General features: G+C 40.4%; 1 protein-coding gene across 30 annotated transcripts in view; it reads right to left on the bottom strand.

The window, feature by feature from the left end:
• MACF1 (microtubule-actin crosslinking factor 1) overlaps positions 1-23,233 on the bottom strand; it is a 340,530-nt gene that overhangs the window by 151,580 nt on the left and 165,717 nt on the right. For all 30 annotated transcript variants that reach the window (XM_027537746.1, XM_027537756.1, XM_027537747.1 and 27 more), the window contains 11 exons: positions 7,660-7,826; positions 6,760-6,872; positions 6,554-6,660; positions 6,014-6,133; positions 5,780-5,875; positions 5,011-5,138; positions 4,827-4,920; positions 4,478-4,632; positions 3,509-3,785; positions 1,295-1,423; positions 536-613 (listed from right to left, as the gene is read on the bottom strand). In XM_027537746.1, coding sequence (XP_027393547.1) covers positions 536-613; positions 1,295-1,423; positions 3,509-3,785; positions 4,478-4,632; positions 4,827-4,920; positions 5,011-5,138; positions 5,780-5,875; positions 6,014-6,133; positions 6,554-6,660; positions 6,760-6,872; positions 7,660-7,826 — 1,464 coding nt within the window. The remainder of the gene's footprint in view (positions 1-535; positions 614-1,294; positions 1,424-3,508; positions 3,786-4,477; positions 4,633-4,826; positions 4,921-5,010; positions 5,139-5,779; positions 5,876-6,013; positions 6,134-6,553; positions 6,661-6,759; positions 6,873-7,659; positions 7,827-23,233) is intronic.

Raw genomic sequence — 23,233 nt, forward strand, 5'->3', positions numbered from 1 at the left:
TTCATCTATAGAATACAGCACATTTGACATCAAAGCAAAGAATAGCTGAGGAAATGAATTTAGCTTTGCTTTTTAAATCTCTGGGTGTTTCTCCTCAGTTTTAAATTTAGTACTAGTCTGGTACAGGACTCCCGTGTCAATCCTGGCTGGAAGTGAGAACATGCCAGGCCTGTGTGGGGCTTCGTGGATAAAGAATGATCCTGGGCCGGTCCTACTCTGCACAATCTTGAATACAAGAATGAAGACCAAACAGAAGAGGGGTCTCTGTCCTGTCAATCTCAAACTTTGAGTTTTGATGGTCACTGCTTTGGTGAAGCATAATAACTATGATAAGCTCTACTTCAAACTTTCTGGGGCGCTGGTTTCTAACCCAGGAAGAAAACTGAGAAAAATGTGATGATGCATATGAACAACTGCACAGGAAACAATATAACCTAATAAATAGAAAACCAAAATGGGCCCAAACCAAGAGCCTTCTGAATTAGGGAACCACATGCTCCATGAACAGAACAAAACAGAGTTAGTCAAAACTCACCTTCAATTTACAATACTGTGTCTCCAGCTTTCCAAGAGTTTCAACATAACTGGTATGGAAATTTTGGGACATTTTTCCCTGATAAGAAAAGAATGAGATAAAAATATATTAGAGAAAAAGTAAACTATATCTATGGTATAATTTCAACTATGTAAATATTACGTCTGCACACAGACAGAGATTAGTCACTCTGAGAGTCAGCAGTTGGACGGGGCATCCCTGGCTGAGACTGACGGCTTGGAGCAGCGCTGGTGTGGACGGCCTAGCAGAGGAAGACGCCGCGCAGACCTCACGGTCTTCTGCTGCCAGCGATTCTGGGAGGTTTCTAAGCGAAACTATGCCTGCTGACTCCTCAAACTAGTTAGATGCTTTGTGGAAGAGGGGACTTGAAATTTAAAATGGGAGAACACAAAAGAGTGAGGGAGAGGAGAGACTGAGGAAACAGTTTTGCTTACCAGTTCTCTACTGCAGGTAGATGGGCAGTGGAAAGAGCATACATTTTTGGATCCAAGGGCCTGAGTTTGGAAACTGCATTCGCTACTTACTAATTTTGACCTTAGCTTTCAGTATCACTACTCTTTTTGGTAAAAAGGGGTTTGTAAAAAACACCTTTCCCACAAAGTTATTTCAAAAAAGCAAGAGATACTTCATGTGCAAAAGGGACTTGTGGTCAAGTTTCAGGTACGGGACAGCTACACTGTATACTGCTCCATCGCACAGCCACCCCGCTGCCCGTAACGGATTCCGAATGCCTCCCACCTCATACAGCCTGGCCTCTTTGACACTTGAGCCCAGTTCTTCCACGCTGGCATGGATGTGCTGCTGTGCTTCCAGCTGCAGCTCCACACTAGGCAGGTCACTGCCCCACTCTGCCCGCTCCAGTTTCATCTGGGAAAAAAGAAATTAGGAATACAATTTATTGCTAAGTTGGCAGAAAATGAAAACTGTCAGCATCAGTTTGGATGATGTGGCTGTGGAGAGGGGACTGGCAAAAAGGACATCTAAACCATCTCCATCTTGGCCTCTTACAGGCAAGTACGTTATGACGTACCCTCAAGGAGCTGGAGGATAAACCCCATCCCTAGAAGCAGCAATGGCAGCCCTTTGCTGCTGCATGATGGGAATACATCCCTGAATTTACCAACAAGAAAGGTGTCTACATAGGCTGAAAGGCTTAACTTTACAGTTTAGGCATTTCCCTTTACGGAGTCTCTTCATTTCACAATCAGAATGGAGATAAGAAATAAATATCCATAAATACTAAGCTCCGTTCATGTCATCAACTATTGGCTAATGGAAGGTAATTGTAAAAGAGCTTGTCTTTGAGTTTATTTTTTGGTACAGGGGGAATCTGTCATCAGAAGATGGGAAGAATTTCATAGAAAACAAAAGGGTTAGAGGTAAGAGGACAGTGTCGAACTTGAACTGTTACCCTAGAATACATGTGAATACTGCCCCTTAGAACTGTGTCTTGCTTACACTTCAGAGCTGATACAAAAACAACAGTGAGGCAGCAGCTTCTCTGCAATGAGGGAATTTGAGAAGAGATAACTGGGGTTTATAGACTTGGCAACTTCTCCCACCAGCTCCCACGGAGAGCACAGTCAGCTGAAGGGAAGAGCTCCATGAAGGGCTTCAAATTAGAAAAGCCTATGCATTTAAGCCTTCCCTGGTGGCTCAGACAGTAAAGCATCTGCCTACAATGCAGGAGACCCAGGTTCAATCCCTGGGTCAGGAAGATGCCCTGGAGAAGGAAATGGCAACCCACTCCAGTATTCTTGCCTGGAAAATCCCATGGACAGAGGAGCCTGGTAGGCTACAGTCCGTGGGTCGCAAAGAGTCAGACATGACTGAGTGACTTCACTTTCACTTTCATGCATTTAAGATGGGATTTTGATGATTTGAACTTATCTTATTCTTTCAAAATTTAATAGAGAAGGGGGCTTGGGAGCTAGGCAGCAACGATAATTAAGGGAATCTATACAAGGGACCCTGCTTATTTAATTTATATGCAGAGTACATCATGAGAAACGCTGGACTGGAAAAAGCACAAGCTGGAATCAAGATTGCCGGGAGAAATATCAATAACCTCAGATATGCAGATGACACCACCCTTATGGCAGAAAGTGAAGAGGAACTCAAAAGCCTCTTGATGAAAGTGAAAGAGGTGAGTGAAAAAGTTGGCTTAAAGCTCAACATTCAGAAAACGAAGATCATGGCATCTGGTCCCATCACTTCATGGGAAATAGATGGGGAAACAGCAGAAATAGTGTCAGACTTTATTTTTGGGGGCTTCAAAATCACTGCAGATGGTGACTGCAGCCATGAAATTAAAAGACGCTTGCTTACTCCTTGTAAGAAAAGTTATGACCAACCTAGATAGCATATTCAAAAGCAGAGACATTACTTTGCCAACAAAGGTCTATCTAGTCAAGGCTATGGTTTTTCCAGTGGTCATGTATGGATGTGAGAGTTGGACTGTGAAGAAAGCTAAGCGCTGAAGAATTAATGCTTTTGAACTGTGGTGTTGGAGAAGACTCTTGAGAGTCCCTTGGACTGCAAGGAGATCCAACCAGTCCATTCTAAAGGAGATCGGTCCTGGGTGTTCTTTGGAAGGAATGATGCTAAAGCTGAAACTCCAGTACTTTGGCCACCTCATGCGAAGAGTTGACTCATTGGAAAAGACTCTGATGCTGGGAGGGATTGGGGGCAGGAGGAGAAGGGGACGACAGAGGATGAGATGGCTGGATGGCATCACGGACTCGATGGACGTGAGTCTGAGTGAACTCCGGGAGTTGGTGATGGACAGGGAGGCCTGGCGTGCTGCGATTCATGGGGTCGCAAAGAGTCGGACACGACTGAGCGACTGAACTGAACTGATACAAGGGACACAGAGCAACCCGACCCTCTTATACAATTGCTGAGTTCAAGGAACCTCAGTGTGCTGCATAAGTAATTGGAATGTACACCCACCTGCATTTCTTCTACCCAAGACAGTAGTTCATACACAAATCGAAGATTTCCTTCATCTTCAGAGGAGGAGATAGACACAAGTTCGACCCGAGTCATAGGCTTTCGGAACCAGGAGGTAGAAGAAGAATGGGTTACTTTGGTCAAGGGTTCTGCTTTCAGATGAGTAGTGGTTAAAGTAGAGGGTGGAACCAATTCAAGGGAAGTGAAGTGGCCCTTCCTGTACAAGTTCGTGCACTCTAGACGCAACGTGACCAGCTCATCCTGCAGACGCATGACCCTGAGATGGAAGAAGAGAAAGAAGACATTAAATTTATAATGTGCTTTTTGAGATAAAAATTTCCCTATACATTTGACAAGGATGAGGTAAAAATATAGATGAGATCATCTTAGGGAAACTGTTTTTAAAAAGAAAAAGTGTTCTGTGAATGCAAGGTGGTGTTATGTACATCTTCGTGGTTCAGAGTCATCTTTGAGGCCAGTGCCAAGTTACAGTGTTACCTGGAGGGAAGCAAATCAAAACCAGTGTTTACAACTCCTGGATGATACAACAGAATAAACCATGAACTAAGGGGTCAAAAGATGTAGCTGTTAGTCTCAGGTGTGTCCATAGATCCTCATCCCCTCCATATGCGCTGGGTTCCTCCTCTATGAAAATTTACATTGAATCGCTCCAGTAGTTCTAAAGCAGATGTGGTACCACAGTGCTGCAGGTCCCTCTGAAATATGTGGGGATATTATAAGACGCCATACACAAACATTAGGGAATCCTTCAGGTACTTAGTGGGCAGGGCCTCAAATAAAGGAAACCTGCTTCTACCATGAGAATTTTCCTGCCTCAAATACCTGTAGCATCTCTACTGAGACACTGATCTCTAACGTCCAGGCTGTAAGATTCAGTGCCCGACTCTTAATATAATATCTGAGAACCAGTAGTGATCAGGCCCTCTGTTTGAGTCCCATGTTGCTCACCTAAAAGCCAGCTCTTCTAGCTGGTAGTAGTTCTCATCTCGTAGGATTTGGAGATCCACCTGCAGCTGTCTGATGAGACCTTCACACTCCTGAATGTACATGATGACATCTGACTCACACTGCACTGGCTGCCCTGACTCCAGGTGAGCAGCATCCTGAGAGAGAAAGGGAGAGTGAGAGGGGGATAGCTCCCTCTGCTCTCACCCACTTGGACCCAGGGAGCCAAGGGGTCCACTGCAATTCCAAGACAAATGAAGCTGGATCCCTCAACTACTGACGTTAACCATTACAGCACAGGATGAGGAGTAGAAAACATGTGACATGAACATGTGAGATGAAACAGACTTACAGCCTGCAGTGTATTTTTAGCTAGTGTCAGTTTTTCTTCACAGTTCAAAGCACCATTCTGGATTTTGTTTGCAATCTGTAGCAGCAATTCCAGCCTAAAATAATAAGGTGAAAACCAGAGTCAAGGGCAGAGCTCAAAGCGGCCCAGTAAGTGATGCCAGATCCCCTCCAGACTCTGGACCCACCTCTCTACAGCTGGCCGAAGTGATTTCTCTCGCTCCAGCATCTCAATGATGAGTTTTCCCCACTCTTCTTCCACATCATTAGGGTGATAACCTTGAGGCAGTTTAATTCGGCCAAATTCAATCCATACCTTAAAAAAAAAAAACAGAGATACTCTTTTAGTCCAAAAACACAGCCATGCCCTCAGGCCCCGGTTTTAATTTATGCCTCGTCCATCACTTCCTGCTTCTTTGCCCAGCCATTCAGCAATTTTCCCCACTGTCTAATAAGAGATGACAAGTGAATATTTTAGCAGTACTTCACCTTCAGGTGAGAACAAAAAAATCACCTCTAAAACAGGGACCACTTGCTTGAAATCCTTCCATTTCTTACACATTTTCCATAAATCCTCCTGTCCTCTCTAACCCCACTGTGGAAATGCCCGTCTCCGCAACTTCAAATTCTCTAGGAATCAAAATGTGAAGGGAAACCTCTTTTCTTTCTTTCTATCTGAGAGAAAGAATTAGTCTTCCCCTGAGAAATAGGAAAACATCCATAAAACTCCAGATTTCTGAATGAATGTGTGCCACTTTCCAATAGGCCCTTTGAAGAACAGTGACGGCAGATACTTCCTCTTTACTGTAAACTCTTAGGAGCAGCCTGAGAGTGACGCTTGATTTGTCACCCTGAGAATATTGCTATTAACGAAGGTTTGGAAGAAGATGCAGGGAACAAAGTAACAAACGGCCTGCCAGCAAACCCCCGGTCTCAGCAAAGGATAAGCTTCCTTACCTCTAATAATTTATATAGTTCCTCGATTCTTCCTTTTTCTCTCTCCTTGGCCAGAATTTCTGTTTCTTTGAAGTGTATGTATTGATTATAAAGTGCCTACAAAATTAATATTTGGTGAATGAACACAAACATCCCAGTTTTCATACCATCTCACCCAGAAGCCAGCAGCAACAAGCTCTGAGACGTACTCCCCAGGGTGAATTTATGAAAAATGATTTAAGTCCATAACTTTACCTTTAGTTCAACAGGGTTCTGGGGAAAGGATTTATCTGACATCAGTATTGTGTGCTGTTTGATCCAGGGAATCAGGGAGTCCACTCGGCTTTGGTATTCTTGCCACCTGGCGTCCACTTCCTATTGCCAAAAGGGAGACACCACACACGCCCTGATTAGCAGTGTGCAAGCCAAGCTCAGGAGGAAGTATTTCAGGCCACCCCCAACCACGTAAAGCCCTTTCCTTTAATTACTGACACAGACACAGCCACTCAGTTTAACACTCAGAGTCCCAGTTTCAAAGCTCCTCAAGGACTCTCAAGATGGGATTCAATTTCCTGACACCTAGAATAGCCTATGCTGGACGCTACAAAATTAGCGCTCTCTACATTCATTCCCATGGACCAAGGACAACAGTCATGTATAAAGACGATATGGATTCAGTCTGCTCTGTACAAAAGTGCTATGCACACACTGTGTGCTGTAGAAACACAGTCTAATCAACACACTCCACCCAAAGCAATCACAGCCAGAAGGTATTTTGGGAAAATGTTCTTTTACCGTAGCACTGATCCCGTCTCCACCCTCGGGGACTTTAGGGAAGGCATCATAAATTGAAGACACATAAGTGATTACAGACTTCTCATCTGGAGATGGCACATCCACATCTGACAGACAAAGGGCGAGAAATCTGTTAGAACAACGGAACCCACTGGGGAAGAAATAATGAATGTATGTCAAACACCGGAATTCCAGTCAGCTCTCACCTTCTGCATCCAGTAACCGGGTGACCCCTAGTCTTTCCGCTACTTCGAATGCCTGTTCCAGATTCTCTCGGTTGCTCTGGATCTGTACCCTCTCCATATCTACCAGATCAGGTCTGTAAAAGTCCACCGAGACATATGAAATGCCCCTAGCTACAAGCACATGGGAATTCATACAAAGAAACCCTCTTAAAAGTACTCAAAGCTGAAAAATACTGGATGAGTTAGAGAGAAAGCAAGAGGTTTAGAGGAGCACTAGTCACCTTGTTAATCACATTCCAGGAACCCAGGGCTCCCTAATTCTAAACTTATACGATAGTAGGTTTGCTGGATTTCAAGGGAAAGGTATCAATTTTCCCAATGCATGGTTATGACCACTAGGAGTACAATAATATTGATTTTTGTCATTCAAAATTCCTATTTTCCTCACCCACTCCAAGCAAATTCCCACTTCTTAGTTATAACAATAACTAATTGTTATTTCCTCCAAGTGAATCACGCTGACCCTGGAGGCCGGCATGGCCCACTCCTCATCCATGACTCTGCTCCAGCATCCTCATCAGAGAGGCCACCGCTGACCACCCTGCCCAAAACACCACAACCCCCATCACTCTCTTCCCTCCACTGCCCTCACCCCTGTAAGACAGCATACACTTATGTGTGTATTGCCTATTTTCCCCATTGAAAAGTAATCTCTATGAGGGGAAGAATTTAGCTGCTTTCTTCACTTCTATATGAGCCCAGTGCTTAGAAAGCAGGAGTTCAGTACATATTCCTTTTTTAAATAAAAAAAATGAATCAGAGCCTGGATTGTCAGCTGAGAGGAAATGTGGCATTATAGCTAATTACAAGAAAGAGATGAGAAGCAGCCTCTCCAGGCCCCCAAGGCGCCGCTGTATTTACCTGTATCGGTGAATAAGCGCATTGAACATCTTCCCATCACTCCAGCAGGAGGAAAAGTTGGTGCATTTGATTCCTGTGTAACCAGCTGTCACCTTCTGGGTCCAAAGGAGCAGTTTCTCCTTAGCTGACATGTCCCCTGATTCTCCACTAATGTAGATGTCAGAGATCTGTCAAAAGATAGGACATGTAGTAATTTAAGATAAATAAGATGGAGCCTTTTAACCTTCTCTTCATACATGATGACTCTTAGAAGGAGATCCAAGGCTGGTATCACTTCAGATGAAAACTCCCAACATATACTCATTCTGTCTGGTAGTCAAAGAAATGCAAATTAAAGCTATGAGAGGTCATTTTTTTCACCTGTCAAATTAGGAGAGTTTTTATTTTTTAATGATACTGGTCAGCATTGGAGAGAATATCTAAAATTGGGCATTCTCATGATATTGCCACTAGTGGGAGTATAAAGGGCATAAGTTGCCTCTGAAGGGCAGTTTTTAAATAAGTCTTAAAATAGACATATATTTGATAGAAAGTTATCAGAGAAATGTGCAAAAAAATTTATACACAAATGTTTATCAAGACCAAAAGAAAACAAAGAAAAACAAACAACTGGGACTACATCAAACTAAAAGACAGCAAGGGGGACAGCCAAGGGGACCATCAGCAAAATGAAGAGGCAACCTATAGGATGGAAGAAAGCATTCATAAATCCTATACCTGATGAAAGATTAACCTCTAAAACATGGACCCACAGAATTCCATAGCAAAGAACCAAACAACCCAATTTAAAACTGCACAGAAGATCCGACGGGACATTTCTCTAAGGAAAACATACAAAAGGTGCATGAAAAGGTAGTCAACACCATTGCTCACTAGGGAAACGCAAAGTAACACCACAATGAGCTCTCACCCCACACCTACTAGAAGGGCGGTCATCAGAAACAAGGAAACAAGCGTTCAAACAAGGTAACAAGTGTGGGTGAAAATGTGCTGCAAAGGGAATCCTGTGCACTCATGGTGGGAATATAAATTGGTACAATCATTCTGGAAAACAGTATAGTGGTTCAAAACAGAACTGCCCTATGATCCAGCAATCTTACTTCTGGGTATAAATCCAGTGAAAGTCAAAGTCACTCAGTCGTGTCTGACTCTTTGCGACCCCATGGACTATACAGTCCATGGAATTCTCCAGGCCAGAATATTTGGAGTGAGTAGCCTTTCCCTTCTCCAGGGGATCTTCCCAACACAGGGATTGAACCCAGGTCTCCCTCATTGCAGGCAGATTCTTTACCATCTGAGCCATCAGGGAAGCCCAAGAATACTGGAGTGGGTAGCCTATCCCTTCTCCAGTGGATCTTCCCAAACCAGGAATCGAACCAGGGTCTCCTGCATTGCAGGCAAATTCTTTAAAAACTGAGCTATCAGGGAAGTCAGGGATACATCCAAGGGAAATGAAAACAGGATACTGAAGAGGTTATCAGCACTCCCATGTTCACTGCAACCTTATTCACAATAGCCAAGACAGAGGAACAACCTAAGTGTTCCTCAACAGACAGATGGATAAAGATGTGTTATATACAATAAAATACTATCAGGTATGAAAAAGGAAACCTGCCATTTGTGACAACATGGAGAAACGTGAAGGTATTATGTTAAGCAAAATAAGCCAAAGACAAATATTGCATGATGTCACTTTAAATGTGGAATCTAAAAAAAATATATCAAAGCCATAGAAACAGAAAGTATAGCACAGTGGTTGCCTGTGGGGTGGGAGAAATAGGAAGAAGATAGAAAAAGGGTACAAACCTTTAGCTGTAAGCTGAATTTAAGGCCTGAGGATCTAATGTGAAACACAGGTGTCTACAGGGGAAAATACTGTATTGCATAACTGAAATTTGAAAAGTGAATAGAACTTACATGTTCTCACACACATACACACACACACACACACACACACACACACACAAATGTGAGGTGATGGATGTCAGTTAACTAGATGGTGGGAAGCCTTTCTCAGTATACACATACAGGCACATAAGCACACGCTGCAGGTTTGGTTCCAGGCCACAGCAACAGAGGAGATAGCAATCACAATAAAGTGAGTCACACGCAATTTTGGTTCCAGGTATACATAAAAGTTGTGTTTATACTATATTACATGCGCAATAGCATATGTCTTAAAAAACAATTAAATTGTTTTTTACACCTTAATTAAAAAAATACTTTATTGCTAAAAAACGCTATGATCTGAGCTTTCAGCAAATTGTAATCTTTTTGCTTATGAAGGGTTTGAAATATAAGAATCAACAAAATGTGGAACAGAGACACGAGCTAAGCAAATGTTATTGGAAAAATGATACCAGCAGTCTTGCTCAATGCATGGCCACCACAAAACTTCAGTTTGTAAAAAAAAAACAAAAAACAAAAAACAAAAAACAGTATCTGTAAAGCACAACATTTGTCTGAATATCAAATCACCATGATGTACACTGTAAATATGTCACAGTTTTGTCGATTATACTTCAATAAGGCTGGAATTTTTTCAAATGCTTATCAAAATATGATAAATATTTTACAGCAAAATGTTACAAAGAGCTCAAACTCTAATGAGGAATTGATCGGTCACAAATTACAACACATACACAAGGCAGAATTCTTTATAGCACTTAAAAAGGTATGCTTTAGTTTAAAAAAAAAAAAGTAGTAATTGACGAGGAAAAAGTAAATTAATGAGATGAAGTAAAGTAAAATAAAAAATGTGTTGTCAAATAAACTGGTGGCCTTTGCTAAGTCCTCCTCCAGAGTAAAAAGACTCAGATATTTTTACTATATAAAGTTTGCTGATTTTATTACCAATACAAAAATCCTACTTATGGGGAAAAAAGGTATGCTTTAGAAAATGTTAGTGACAGGAAAATAAACCACCATGTTTTGTAAAAAGAAAAAGAAGAGTGCTTCCCTGTTGGTCTAGTGGTTAAGACACTGAGCTCCCAATGCAGGGGGCACGGGTTTGATCCCTGGTCAGGGAACCAAGATCCTGCATGCCACATGGTGCGACCAATAAACTAAAGAAAAAAAATTTTAAGACTAAAAAACAAAAAAGAAAAATACAAACAAAATAATAAAATACAAACAAAAAATAAATAATAATAGTGATTTTACATTAAAAATATATAGTTAAGTAACAGTCATATATATAAATATGTTAATATATATTAAAAATATATAGTTTATAACTATAATATATAGTTATAAAATAAAATAATACAAATAAAATAATAATACATTAAAAATATATAGTTAAGTAACAGTCATATATACGCATAATATGATAGATACATGTATGTATATGTATATACACCAAATTAGTAATCATAGTTCTATCTAAGTGATAGCATTATAGATGATTTTTATATTTCCCAAGTTTTCTACATTATGTATATTTTTATATTTAGGAGAAAAGTTATTTTAAGAAACCTCCAAAATCTAGCACAGGACCTACTTTAGAGATGGCAGTCTTGAGAGAGGAGAAAAGTACATGCCTTTGATTCCACACAGGCCTAGGTCTGAATCTCAATTTCACCAACTGTAAATTGGACCTCGGTTTATGACATCTATAAAGTGGGAATCACACCTATTACCTTTTTAGGATTATACGGTGATGTACCTAGCCCAAACAAACGGCTAAATTCAACAAATAAGTGTTCCCTCTCTCTTCCTTGAATAAATGGGGGTCTTCCTTCAGTTATTGCTGGCCTAACTCCCACAGCACTGATAATCTATATTATCACTTAAATGTTATCTTGTATCACTGGCTATTATTTAATATGTTTTTATTATCTAATATACGCTTCCCTGGTAGCTCAGCTGATAAAGAAACCATCTGCAATGCGGGAGACCTGGGTTCAATCCCTGGGTTGGGTGGATCCCCTGGAGGAAGACATGGTAACCCATTCCAATATCCTTGTCTCGAGAATCCCCATGGACAGAGGAGCCTGGTGGGCTACAGTCCATGGGGTCTCAAAGAGTCAGACACGACTGAGCGACTAAGCACAGCACATTATCTAATATCTCCCTGAAAGCAAGCTTCCCGAGGTGCAGATACTACATCTGAACTATCAGAACGTCTGAAAATCACAGCAGCCACTAGGAAGGAGAGCTCCCTAAACACAGAATATGTCCCAGCAGAAGCCTGGATACTGTGGAAGAAATAACTTCCAGATCTGAGACTCAGTGATCAGGGCTGTTCCGTATTATCACCCACTGCACCTAGTGTTGTGCTAATCATATAATGGACAATTAAAGTGTTTTAATTAATAATCATTTGGTTAATAAACAATGTGTATATGAGTCACTCAGTCATGTCCAACTCTTTGAGATGCCACGGACTGTAGCCAGCCAGGCTCCTCTGCCCATGGGCTTTCTCTGGGTAAGAATACCAGAGTGGGTTGCCATATCCTTCTCCAGGGGATCTTTCTGTCCCAGGAATCGAACCTGGGTTTCCTGCATTGCAGGCAGATTCTTTACCGTCTGAGCCATCAGGGAAGCCCAGTAATAAACAATAAAAATAAACAAATAAAATATATTTGGGGATAAGACCTACTTAGAATCATGAGACACATTACTTTTTTGACAGCAAACTTACTTAGCAAATAATGTATAGTGTATCATCAAACAAACTAAGGACCCAATAATGGATTATGTTGCCCAAGCCATCATCCTGAGAGTCCAGTGTAAACAGCCTCTCACCAGTGCCATTTCCCTGCCAGTGCTCCTCCACAACATTCCTGTCATAGCCCAGTTCTTCCACTGTAGTGTTTCACACACACATCAAAGCAAAATATTGCTGGGAACAGGAAATAGATTTGTTGATATGAAAAGGGACAGAATTTGAATAAGCAAAATGAAATGTGAGTATCTGGGTTCTTGACCCTAAAAAGCAATTCCAGTTAGTCAACTGATACTGTATATTCACAATATCACAGTCAGTATCTCTGATGGCATCTCCTGCCTGCCAATCACACTATCTTTGTATATTGTATTGGAAACAGTTCAATGAACAGCTGTACTTCAGATTTTCCACACAGCTATAATGAGACAGGGAAATGTTTAGATCCCTCAGGGAAAGGAAAAATACCTTGTTTGGATTAGGGCCTTCCTAGATTGTGAGCTGGATGAGAAAAATGGGATTATCATCATAATCATCTCAGTGATTAAATTTGGCTTTTGTCCATCTCTTCACGTATTACATGTGATTGCAGTGCTGTCCTCTGAGCTATGTAGAAGCTTTTACCTTCATCTCCCAAATGGAGAATTCTAGCTTCAGAGCCAGGGAGCTTTCTCCTTCATCTGGATGTTTAAAAGGAACCATTTGGGAAAAGGGGACAGTCTCGTGACCACCTCAGAGACTAAGCTCATCTACCTGAATTCTCTTTCAACACACACTTCCCAGAGCTTGATTAATTCCTTCTCTGAAGCATGTCTAGCAACTGAATATGCTCCTAACAAGACAGTAAAGAATCTGCCTGCAATGTGGGAGACCTGGGTTTGATCCCTGGGTCATGAAGATCCCCTGGAGAAGGAAATGGCAACCCTTTCCAGTTTCCTTACCTGGAAAATTCCATGGACAGAGAAGCCTGGCGTGCTACAGTCCATGGGGTTGCAAAGAGCTGGACATGACTGAGAGACTAACACACACGCAAATCAACAAGAATTTACTGAACAGCGTCTCATCTGTGCTTCACACTATGGCAGACACCATACGTCAGGAGGAGGGAGAAGAACAAAAAAAGTCAAACGCCATGTACTCATTCTGCTGTGACTTCTTGAGCAAAGATTATGTCCTAGGAGCTGTGTTCAAGTTCTTGGTATCTCAAGACAAAAGCACAACCTTGGGCCTCAAGCTCAAACAATTTAGTAGGGAAGACGACGACAAGCCGAGAGATCAATGCTGTGACAGAGCTAAGCAAGTAACGCAAACCAGCAGCACCAACGAGCTTGACAGGGGCGACAAGACAACATCTTCGCTGAAATTTGAGATCTGAGTAGAAGTTAGCCAGATGAAAAAGGGGAAACTGAAAACCAGACGTGCTTGCTCTGACAGAACTCAGTTGAGACATGCCATATCTCTGGCTAAAATAAGCCTACTCCAAACAGTAGGCAGTCCCAAATCTCCCCAAATGACAATAGACAGATGGAAGAGAGAACTGGAGAAAGGAAAGCTCTGTGGCCCCATGAATACATAAACTTTTAGAAACTTATTTACACATATACTCATATTTAAAATAATCCACTTATTTACAAAACAGAAACAGATTCACAGAAATAGGAAACAAACTTACAGTTATCAAAGCGGAAGGAGGGGATAAATTAGGAGCTTGGGATTAGCAGATACAAGCAACTATATATAAAATAGACACACAAGGTTCTACCACATAACATAGGGAACTATATTTAATATTTTGTAATAAACCATAATGGAAAAGAAAGTAAAAAAAGAAGATATATATGAGTCACTTCACTATATACCAGAAACCAACACAATGTAAACCAACTACACTTCAGGTTTAAAAATGAGCAGCATTTCTAATGCATTTAGTATCCATGCTTATTTTTGCCTTTACATTTCATAAAATCATGTTATTCAGAGTCTTCACAGGCATCCTTACACAGTCTTTTTCATACATAAAGGTACTTCAAAAAATAATAAAGCTACTATTAGGGTGCATTTTCAAGAAAACATCATCTACATTCCTTTCTAAGATTTCTGAGATACAGCAGCACTTGCCTGAATCCACGCTGTCCTTATACATTTCATCCCTAGCCACAAGAATCCATTTGTGTAATACTGGTTTTTTCCCATTCATTCTATTGCTATTTATGATTTCCATAATGTGATCACTTGCTTGTGTGTATTCTTTTATAAGTGATGTGGGTGATGTTTTGAAAGTTTTCAGGACGTCCCTCATGGTCCAGTGGGTAAGATTCCACACTCCCACTGCAGGAGGTGCTATTTGATCCCTGATTGGGGAACTAAGGTCCCATGCGCTATGCAGCATGGCTAAAAAAAATGCTTTTAATTTTAAAAAATAAAGTTTTTAAAAATATGATTAAACACATACAATTGCTACATTCAACACTTAAACTTAGTGTTTAAGAACAATAGCTAAAACTTTCTTAGATTTTCGGTTACTCTTTTCTTCTCTGTGGCCATGTGGCTTGCAAGATCTTAGTTTCCCAACCAGGGATCCAAACCAGGCCTCCTGATTGGAAGCACAGAGTCCTAATCACTGGACTGCCAGAGAATTTCCTCAGTTACTCTTTTTGTTGAACCAATTTTGTTAGTTGGTCTCTACAAAAACTGGTATCCAATGAATTAGCAGATTCATTAATCCTTTTTCATGAACTGACTATAATTTCACTAGGAGCCCAATAACAAGAAAGACTTTATTTTAAAAAAATCCAATACAAAGAGAACCCGCCCCCCTCTTTTTTTGAAGGCCAATTTTTGAAAGAAAAAACTTTACTTTGTATTTAGGCATTTGTGGTAAAATCACAGGAAAGAGTTTCACATAATTTAAGGCCCCAAAACGGAGAAGGCAATGGCACCCCACTCCAGTACTCTTGCCTGGAAAATCCCATGGACAAAGGAGCCTGGACGCTAAGGGTCCATGGGGACGCTAAGGGTCGGACATGACTGAGCGACTTCACTTGTACTTTTCACTTTCATGCACTGGAGAAGGAAATGGCAACCCACTCCAGTGTTCTTGCCTGGAGAGTCCCTGGGACAGGGGAGCCTGGTGGGCTGCCGTCTGTGGGGTTGCACAGAGTCGGACACAACTGAAGTGACTTAGCAGCAGCAGCAGCAAGGCCCCAAAAGAGGAACAATAATATAGTAAATAGGGACTTCCCTGGTGGTCAGTGGTTAAAACGCCACACTCCCAATGTAGGGCACCTGGGTTCAGTCCCTGGTCAGGGAACTAGATCCCAGATGCTGCAACTAAGAGTCCACGTGCTATATCTAAAGATCCTGTATGCTGCAATGAATAACGAAGATCCCACATGCCGTAATGCCTGTGTACATACTAAGTCGCTTCAGTCATGTCCAACTCTTTGTGATCCATGGAGTGAGTGGGTTGCCATTTCCTTCTCCACGTGTGCTGCACTAAGACCCAGCAAATAAATAAATATTTCTTTAAAAATATATAGTAAATAGTAATATTCAATAGAGGATCTCAGCATAATTAATTAGTATGGGCTAGAGTACTGAAGAAGGAAATGGCAACCCACTCCAGTATTCTGGCCTGGAGAATTCCATGGACTGTATAGACCATGGGGTTGCAAAGAGTGGGACACGACTGAGTGACTTTCACTTCACTTCAGAGTGATAAAAATACTTCTTAAAGAAGTGTGATTTAAAAGCATCCTTGAAGGATGTTATAGAAACAAACAAAAAAAAAAAAGAAGAAAAGAATTCTATGCAGACAGTGGATACAAACAAAGATTAGAAGCTGGAACAGGAATAGTGGTAGACGGTTAAGAGGTCGACCTGTTAAGACATGAAAGTTCTACTTGGGAATTGATGTAGGAGAGAAGATTAGACAGATTATGGAGGGATTGGAATACCAGGCTGAGGAATGTGAACTTTTAAGTCTACGTAAGTCTCAGGGAATGAACTAGATGTAATGAGCTAATAATAATACTTGATTCATGTGTCTTGAAGTTTCTAGCTGACTTCATCCCACTACAGTGAAGGCATCAGACTTTGAAAACGTTTCATTCAAGAAACAGGTGAGGGTACAGGTAGTAAGTTATTACAAATGCCTCGCTAGGGAGATCTTATGGCAGCTGTGTTTATTACCAACAGGAGAATTAGGTAAAGATCACGGGAGCTCTCCTTTCAATATTCAAATTCAGAGTCATGGAAGACTTTTCAGGAAATATAATTAGAATGAAAATCCTGGACCACAGAATATGGGCATTTTCAAATTCTCCTAAATATCACCAAACTACTGCCCAAATAACACCACCAATTTATACTTCTATCAACAAGGGTGTAAAGTGTTTTTTCCATCATTCTGCGTCTTTGCCTACACTATGCATTTTCAAACTTTTTATTTTCTGCCAGTCTCATGGGTATAAAATAGCATTCTGTTGTTATTTTGAGTTTTATATCTTTGAATACTAGTGAGAAAGAATCCTGTGTATGAGGCATTTGGGTTTTTTCTTCTTCTTTTTGTGAATTGCTTATTCCTGGGTTTCCCCTGTTTTTTCTACTAGCATGTTTACATTTTTCTTGTTTATTTATACAAATTATTTAAATAACATCAATAACTGATGACTGAGTAACTAACACTTTCACTTTCGTTGTGTTTTACTTGCATTAACTCTTACAATTCTCACAACAACCCTGAAAAGTATATACTATTCTTATCCTCAGTTTACAAATAAGGAAATTGTGCCACAGAGATATTCAGTAACTTGTCCCGAGGTACACTGCTAGTAAGTAGTAGAGCTAGAATTCAGACTCAGCCAACCTGGCTCCATACTCTTAACCACCTCACTTACACTACACTTCAAATATTCTGGACATTAATCTTTTTTCAGCATATGCACTACATAATGTGTGTGTGTGTGTGTGCACGCATGCGTGCTCAGTCGTGTCCAATGCTTTGCAACCCCATGGAGTATAGCCTGCCAGGCTTCTCTATCCATGGAATTTTTCAGGCAAGAATACTGGAGTGGGTTGTCATTTCCTTCTCCAGGGGACTTTCCAGACCCAGGGATTGAACCCACATCTCTTGCATCTCCTGCATTGGCAGGCAGGTTCTTTACCAGCTGAGCCACCAGGGAAGCTCCATGCACTGTATAATAATTCCTCCATTATTTTTCCTCCTCCACTATTTTTCCTAACAGTAGAGAAGAATAACAAAACTAAGAGATGGTTCTTTGAAAAGGTTAATAAAATCGGCAAGCCTTCAGCTAGACTCACCAAGAAAAACAGAGTACACAAATAAAATCAGAAATGAAAGAGAAGATGTTACAACTGATGCCACAGAAATACAAAGGATTATGAGAGACTACTATGAAAAATTATACACCAACAAGTTGGACAATCTAGAAAATATGGATGAATTCCTAGAAATATACAACCTAACAAGACTGATGGAGAAGGAAATGGCAACCCACTCCAGTGTTCTTGCCTGGAGAATCCCAGGGATGGCAGAGCCTGGTGGGCTCCCGTCTATGGGGTCACACAGAGTCGGACACGACTGAAGCGACTTAGCAGCAGCAGCAGCAGCAGCAAGACTAAATTAAGATGAAATGAAAAATCTGAACAGACTGATTAATATTAAGGAGAATCCATCAGTAATCAAAAATCTCTCAACAGGGAGGAGGGTTCAGGATGGGGAACACATGTATACCTGTGGCGGATTCATTTTGATATTTGGCAGAAGTAATACAATTATGTAAAGTTTAAAAAAAAAAAAAAATCTCTCAACAAACAAAAGTCCAGGACAGCTTCAATGATAGACTCTATCAAACATTCAAAGAAGAATTAACACCAATACTTCTTAAATTTCTTTCAAAAATACAAGAGGCGGGAACTCTTCTAAACTCATTTTATGAGGCCAGCATTACCTTGCTAACAAAACCAGACAAAAACAACACAAGAAAAGAAAATTACAGGCTAACATTCCTGACGAACAGAGATCCAAAAATCCTCAAAATAATATTAGCAAACCAAATTCAACAATACATTAAAAGGATCATATACCATGATCAAGTAGGATTTATTCCAGGTATGCAAGGATAGTTCAACATCCATAAATCAATCAATGTTATATACCACACACTAACAAAAGTAAGAACAAAAGTCATATCATCTCAACAGATGCATAAAAATCACTTGACAAAATTCAACAACATTTATGATAAAAATTCTCAACAAAGCAGGTATAGAGGAAAGGTATTTCACTATAATGTTAGCCAGAGCTAACATTATACTCAATGATGAAAAGATGAAAGCCCTTCCTATAAGATCAGGAACAAGACAAGGATGTCTACTCTCACCACTTTATTCAGCATAATGCTAAAAGTCCTAGTCAGAGCTATTAGGCAAGGAAAAGAAAGAAAAGGCATCCAAATTGGAAAGGAAGACATAAAAGTACCACAATTTGCAGATGACAGGATATTATATATAGAAAACCCTAAGGATTCCTAAAGACATCAAAAAACTATTGGAATAAACAAATTCAGTAATTTGCAGAATACAAAATCAATATACAAAAATCTGTTGCATTTTTATACACTAGTAACAATCAGAAAGAGAATTAAGAAAACAATCCCATTTACAACTGCATCAAAAAGAATAAAATATCTAGGAATAAATTCAACCAAGAAGGTGAAAGACCTGTATATTGAAAACTGTAAGACATAAATGAAATAAATTTCAACACAAATAAATGGAAAGAAATTCTGTGCTCACAAACTGGAAGAATCAATACTGTTAGAATGTCCATACTACTCAAAGCAACTTACAAATTCAAAACAATCTCTATAAAAATTCCAATGGCATTTTTCAATTAGAACAAATCATCCTAAAATGTGTATGGAAATACACACACACACACACACACACTGATTAACCAAAGCAATCTGGAGAAAAGAACAAAGCTGGAGGCATCATGCTCCCCAATTTCCAACAAAATTACAAAGATGTAATAATTAAAACAGTATGGTATTTGGCATAAAAATAGACACATAGATAAATGAAACAGAAGATAAAACCCAGAAACAAACCCATGCATATGCAGTCAATTAATTTACAAAAACAGGAGCCAAAAATGCACAATGGTTAAAGAAGAGTCTCTTCAATAAATGTTGTTGGCAAAACGACAGCCACACACCAAAGAATAAAATTCAACCATTATCTTACACCATATCTCCAAATTAACTCAAAGTGGATTAAAGACTTGACCATAAAACCTAAAATCATAAAACTCCTAGAAGAAAACATTGGAACAGAGAAGGTCATCCTTTATATGTGGAATCTAAAAAGAAATGGTACAGATGAATTTACAAAACAGAGACTCACAGACTTAGAGAACAAACTTAAGGTTGCTTGTGGGAAGGAACAGTTAGGCAGTTTGGGATGGACATGTTTACTCTGCTACTGCTACTGCTAAGTCACTTCAGTCGTGTCCGACTCTGTGCAACCCCATAGACGGCAGCCCACCAGGCTCCCCCGTCCCTAGGATTCTCCAGGCAAGAACACTGGAGTGGGTTGCCATTTCCTTCTCCAATGCATGAAAGTGAAAAGTGAAAGTGAAGTAGCTCAGTCGTGTCCGACTCTTAGTGACTCCATGGACTGCAGCCCACCAGGCTCCTCCGTCCATGGGATTTTCCAGGCAAGAGTACTGGAGTGGGGTGCCATTGCCTTCTCCACATGTTTACTCTGCTACTATTTAAAATGGATAACCAATAAGGACCTACTGTATGGCACATGCAGCTCTGCTCAATACTATGTGACAGAACGCATGGCAGGGGAGTTTGGGGGAGAACGGATACCTGTACACATATAGTCGAGTCCCTTCCCTGTCCACCTGAAACTATCACAACATTGCTCGTCGGCTATACCCCAATACAAAATAAGAAGTTTAAAAAAAAAAAAAAAAAAAGGAAAGAAAGAAACCAAGCAGCAAGCTCCTTGACGTAGATTTGGGCAATCATGTATTTAATCTGATGCCAAAAGCAAATCAACAACACACATAAAACATCAACAACAGACACACGAAAAGCTTCTACACAGCAAAGGAAACCACCAACAAAATGAAAAGGCAACCCACTGAATGGGAGGAAATATTTGCTAATCATACATCTGATAAGAAGTTAACATCCAAAATACATAAAGAATTTACACAACTCAACAGCAAAAACATAAGCAATCCCATTTAAAAATGGGCAGATCAGAATACACATTTTTTCCAAAGAAGTCACACAGAAGGTCAACAGGTATATCAAAAGATGCTCAACATCACTTCTGGTACTTATCCAAAGAAAATGAAAATACTAACTTGAAAAAATATATGGACCTTCACTGCAGCTTTATTTACAATAACTAAGATTTGGAAACAACTGAAATGTCCATCAATGGATGAACAGATAAAGGAATTGTGGCAGATATATTCAATGGAATATCACTCAGCCATTAAAAAGAATGAAATCCTGTCATTTGCAACAACATCATTGGATCTCAAGGGTATTATGATAAGTGAAATAAATCAGACAAAGACAATACTGTATAATCCTCCTTACACATAGAAAGCTTTAAAAAAAGAAAAAAGGTTTACAGATACAGAGAAGAAATTGGTGATTCCCAGAGGTGTGTGGGATGATATTTTTTTTTAAAAAGATAATAAACTCATTACATGTTAATATAAATAACATAATTTGACAAAAATAATTTTCCAAAATAAAATAAATTAGTGAAAAGAACAGTGAAAAAAAATCAAAACTCAGAAAAAAATGTTCCATTTGAATTGGAAAATACCAAATATATATAAAAAAGAATGATACTGTAAATTCCTATGTACCAATCACCCAGTTCCAACCATATCAACTCACAGCTAATCTTGCTTCATCTACACTCCACCCACTTCACTCCTCCCCTATTATCATAAAGCAAATTCCATACTCTCATTTCCTCTAAAAACACTTCAGTATGTGTCTCTAAAGATTTTTTTTTTTTAACATAGCCACAAAACCATTGTAATACCTGAAAAATAATGATTATTCTTTGGTAGTATTTTTAATTAAGTAAAACTTTTTAAAAGAAAAAAATGCCTTTCTTAAATAAAGGCCTAACTGTAACTTTAACTGTTACATTCCTCCAATAGTATCATCTGGTTAATTTTGCTTTTTTCTTGTAATACAAAGCCAGTATTAGTAAAAACAACTTTCCCTATAATTAAAGAGGAGAGATGTGAAAAGGATACTTATAACTGAAAAGGCTTAGCCGAGAACATAATATACCAACTGATTTCTTTCTCATCATGTCTAGCCCCAGTGTTTTCTGACTATTCACCCAAAATCTAAGGGTTTGTGGCAAGGGCAATGGTATTCGGCCAAATTCTTCATCCGACAGAATCCACTAACCATGGCCAGGAGACTGGCAGTGGAGCCAAGAGAGAAAAGAAAGAGATTTTCAACAATTTTCCTTGTTCCATTAAGCCAGGTATTACAGCTATCGATGGCAGCTGGGAGCAGGGAGTCCTGAGAGATGGATTGGACCAGCGAAGGCCTTTGTCTGACATCAAAGTACAACTGCTATTAACTCGCTCCCACCCAGCTCCAAATCCAAGTCTACTTATCATTCTGAAAACCATTTTTGTCCCCTGGCTGCTGTCATCGTATTTCCGTTGTTAACTGTTTCCTGTCAAGAGAAGAATCAGCTCTACCAGGTGAACAGAAAAGCATACCATTTGTCTTCTATTACCCAAAGCTGGCACTCAGCAGGAATCAGAATCAGTTCCCATTTCTCTCCGTCCTGAAAAGAAACAAACCCGCTGCCAAGTTTCTGTGCCGGCACAGTCTGGACCCTCTCCCATCACCATGCCCTGGGGCATCAACGGGAGAGGCAACGTGGCCTGAGTTATGTCAAGGGCAGACACCACTCCAGAGCGCAAAGTTTGCTGTTTCCCACTCTGACATGTTAAAGACAAAACAAAACAAGAACCAACCAACAAACAAAAAATCAACTCTGTTGGAGTGCCTGCTGTTCCCTCTTTAGGAAGGAGCTGGTGTGTGACCAGCAGCAGCTGCTCTCCTGACCCCTGCGTCCTCCCAGGGCCCTCACATTCCAGTCAGATGCTCTCGCCCTGAGGCTCAACCTGCATTTCCCAGGAGATCTTCAGTGTCAGAACATGCTCCCCTGCCTCTCTGGCTGTCGCTGTCCCCAGGCCTTGTGAGCAGCCTACCAGGCAGGGCGCAGCTCCCTGAAGATAAGACCTTCAGAGACCAAGGAGGGTTTCAGGCCCCTGTGAACTTAAGGACCTTCATCCTTAAGGGATAAGGGACACTTATCTTGAGAAGTTACTTCTTATCTGTCATACAGGATGCTCATACAGTCTGTGGTCCCTGCATCACCAGATGGACACAGAACCTCAAAGACATGTCAGACTTCTAAGCTGACTCGAAGTCACCTAGTTTTTCTTCCTAGGCCCTAACTGTGTAGTCTGGTCGTGTCTGCTCTCAGGGAAGCTGGGACAGGATGTAGAGCTTGACTGCCCAGAAAGCACCACACACCAGTACGATTCTCATACTGAACAGCCCAAGAATCACACTGCTGTTGATTTGGTCAAACTATAGACCATGGTCCAGAGGTTTCTTCTACCAATCTCTTCTTGGAGGCTCCTCACAGAGTTGTCCGGAGCCTTCCTGCTCCAAAAGTACCACAGTCACATATGGACATTATCTTGAATTGACTTCCACTAAATGTGAGCTCCTTCACATTTTATATTCCAAACTTTCTGAAAACCTCACTCTTAATTCTAAGCATGTATCCTAAATCATC

This window comes from Bos indicus x Bos taurus, chromosome 3 (assembly GCF_003369695.1).
Source record: "Bos indicus x Bos taurus breed Angus x Brahman F1 hybrid chromosome 3, Bos_hybrid_MaternalHap_v2.0, whole genome shotgun sequence".
Taxonomy (NCBI): domain Eukaryota; kingdom Metazoa; phylum Chordata; class Mammalia; order Artiodactyla; family Bovidae; genus Bos; species Bos indicus x Bos taurus.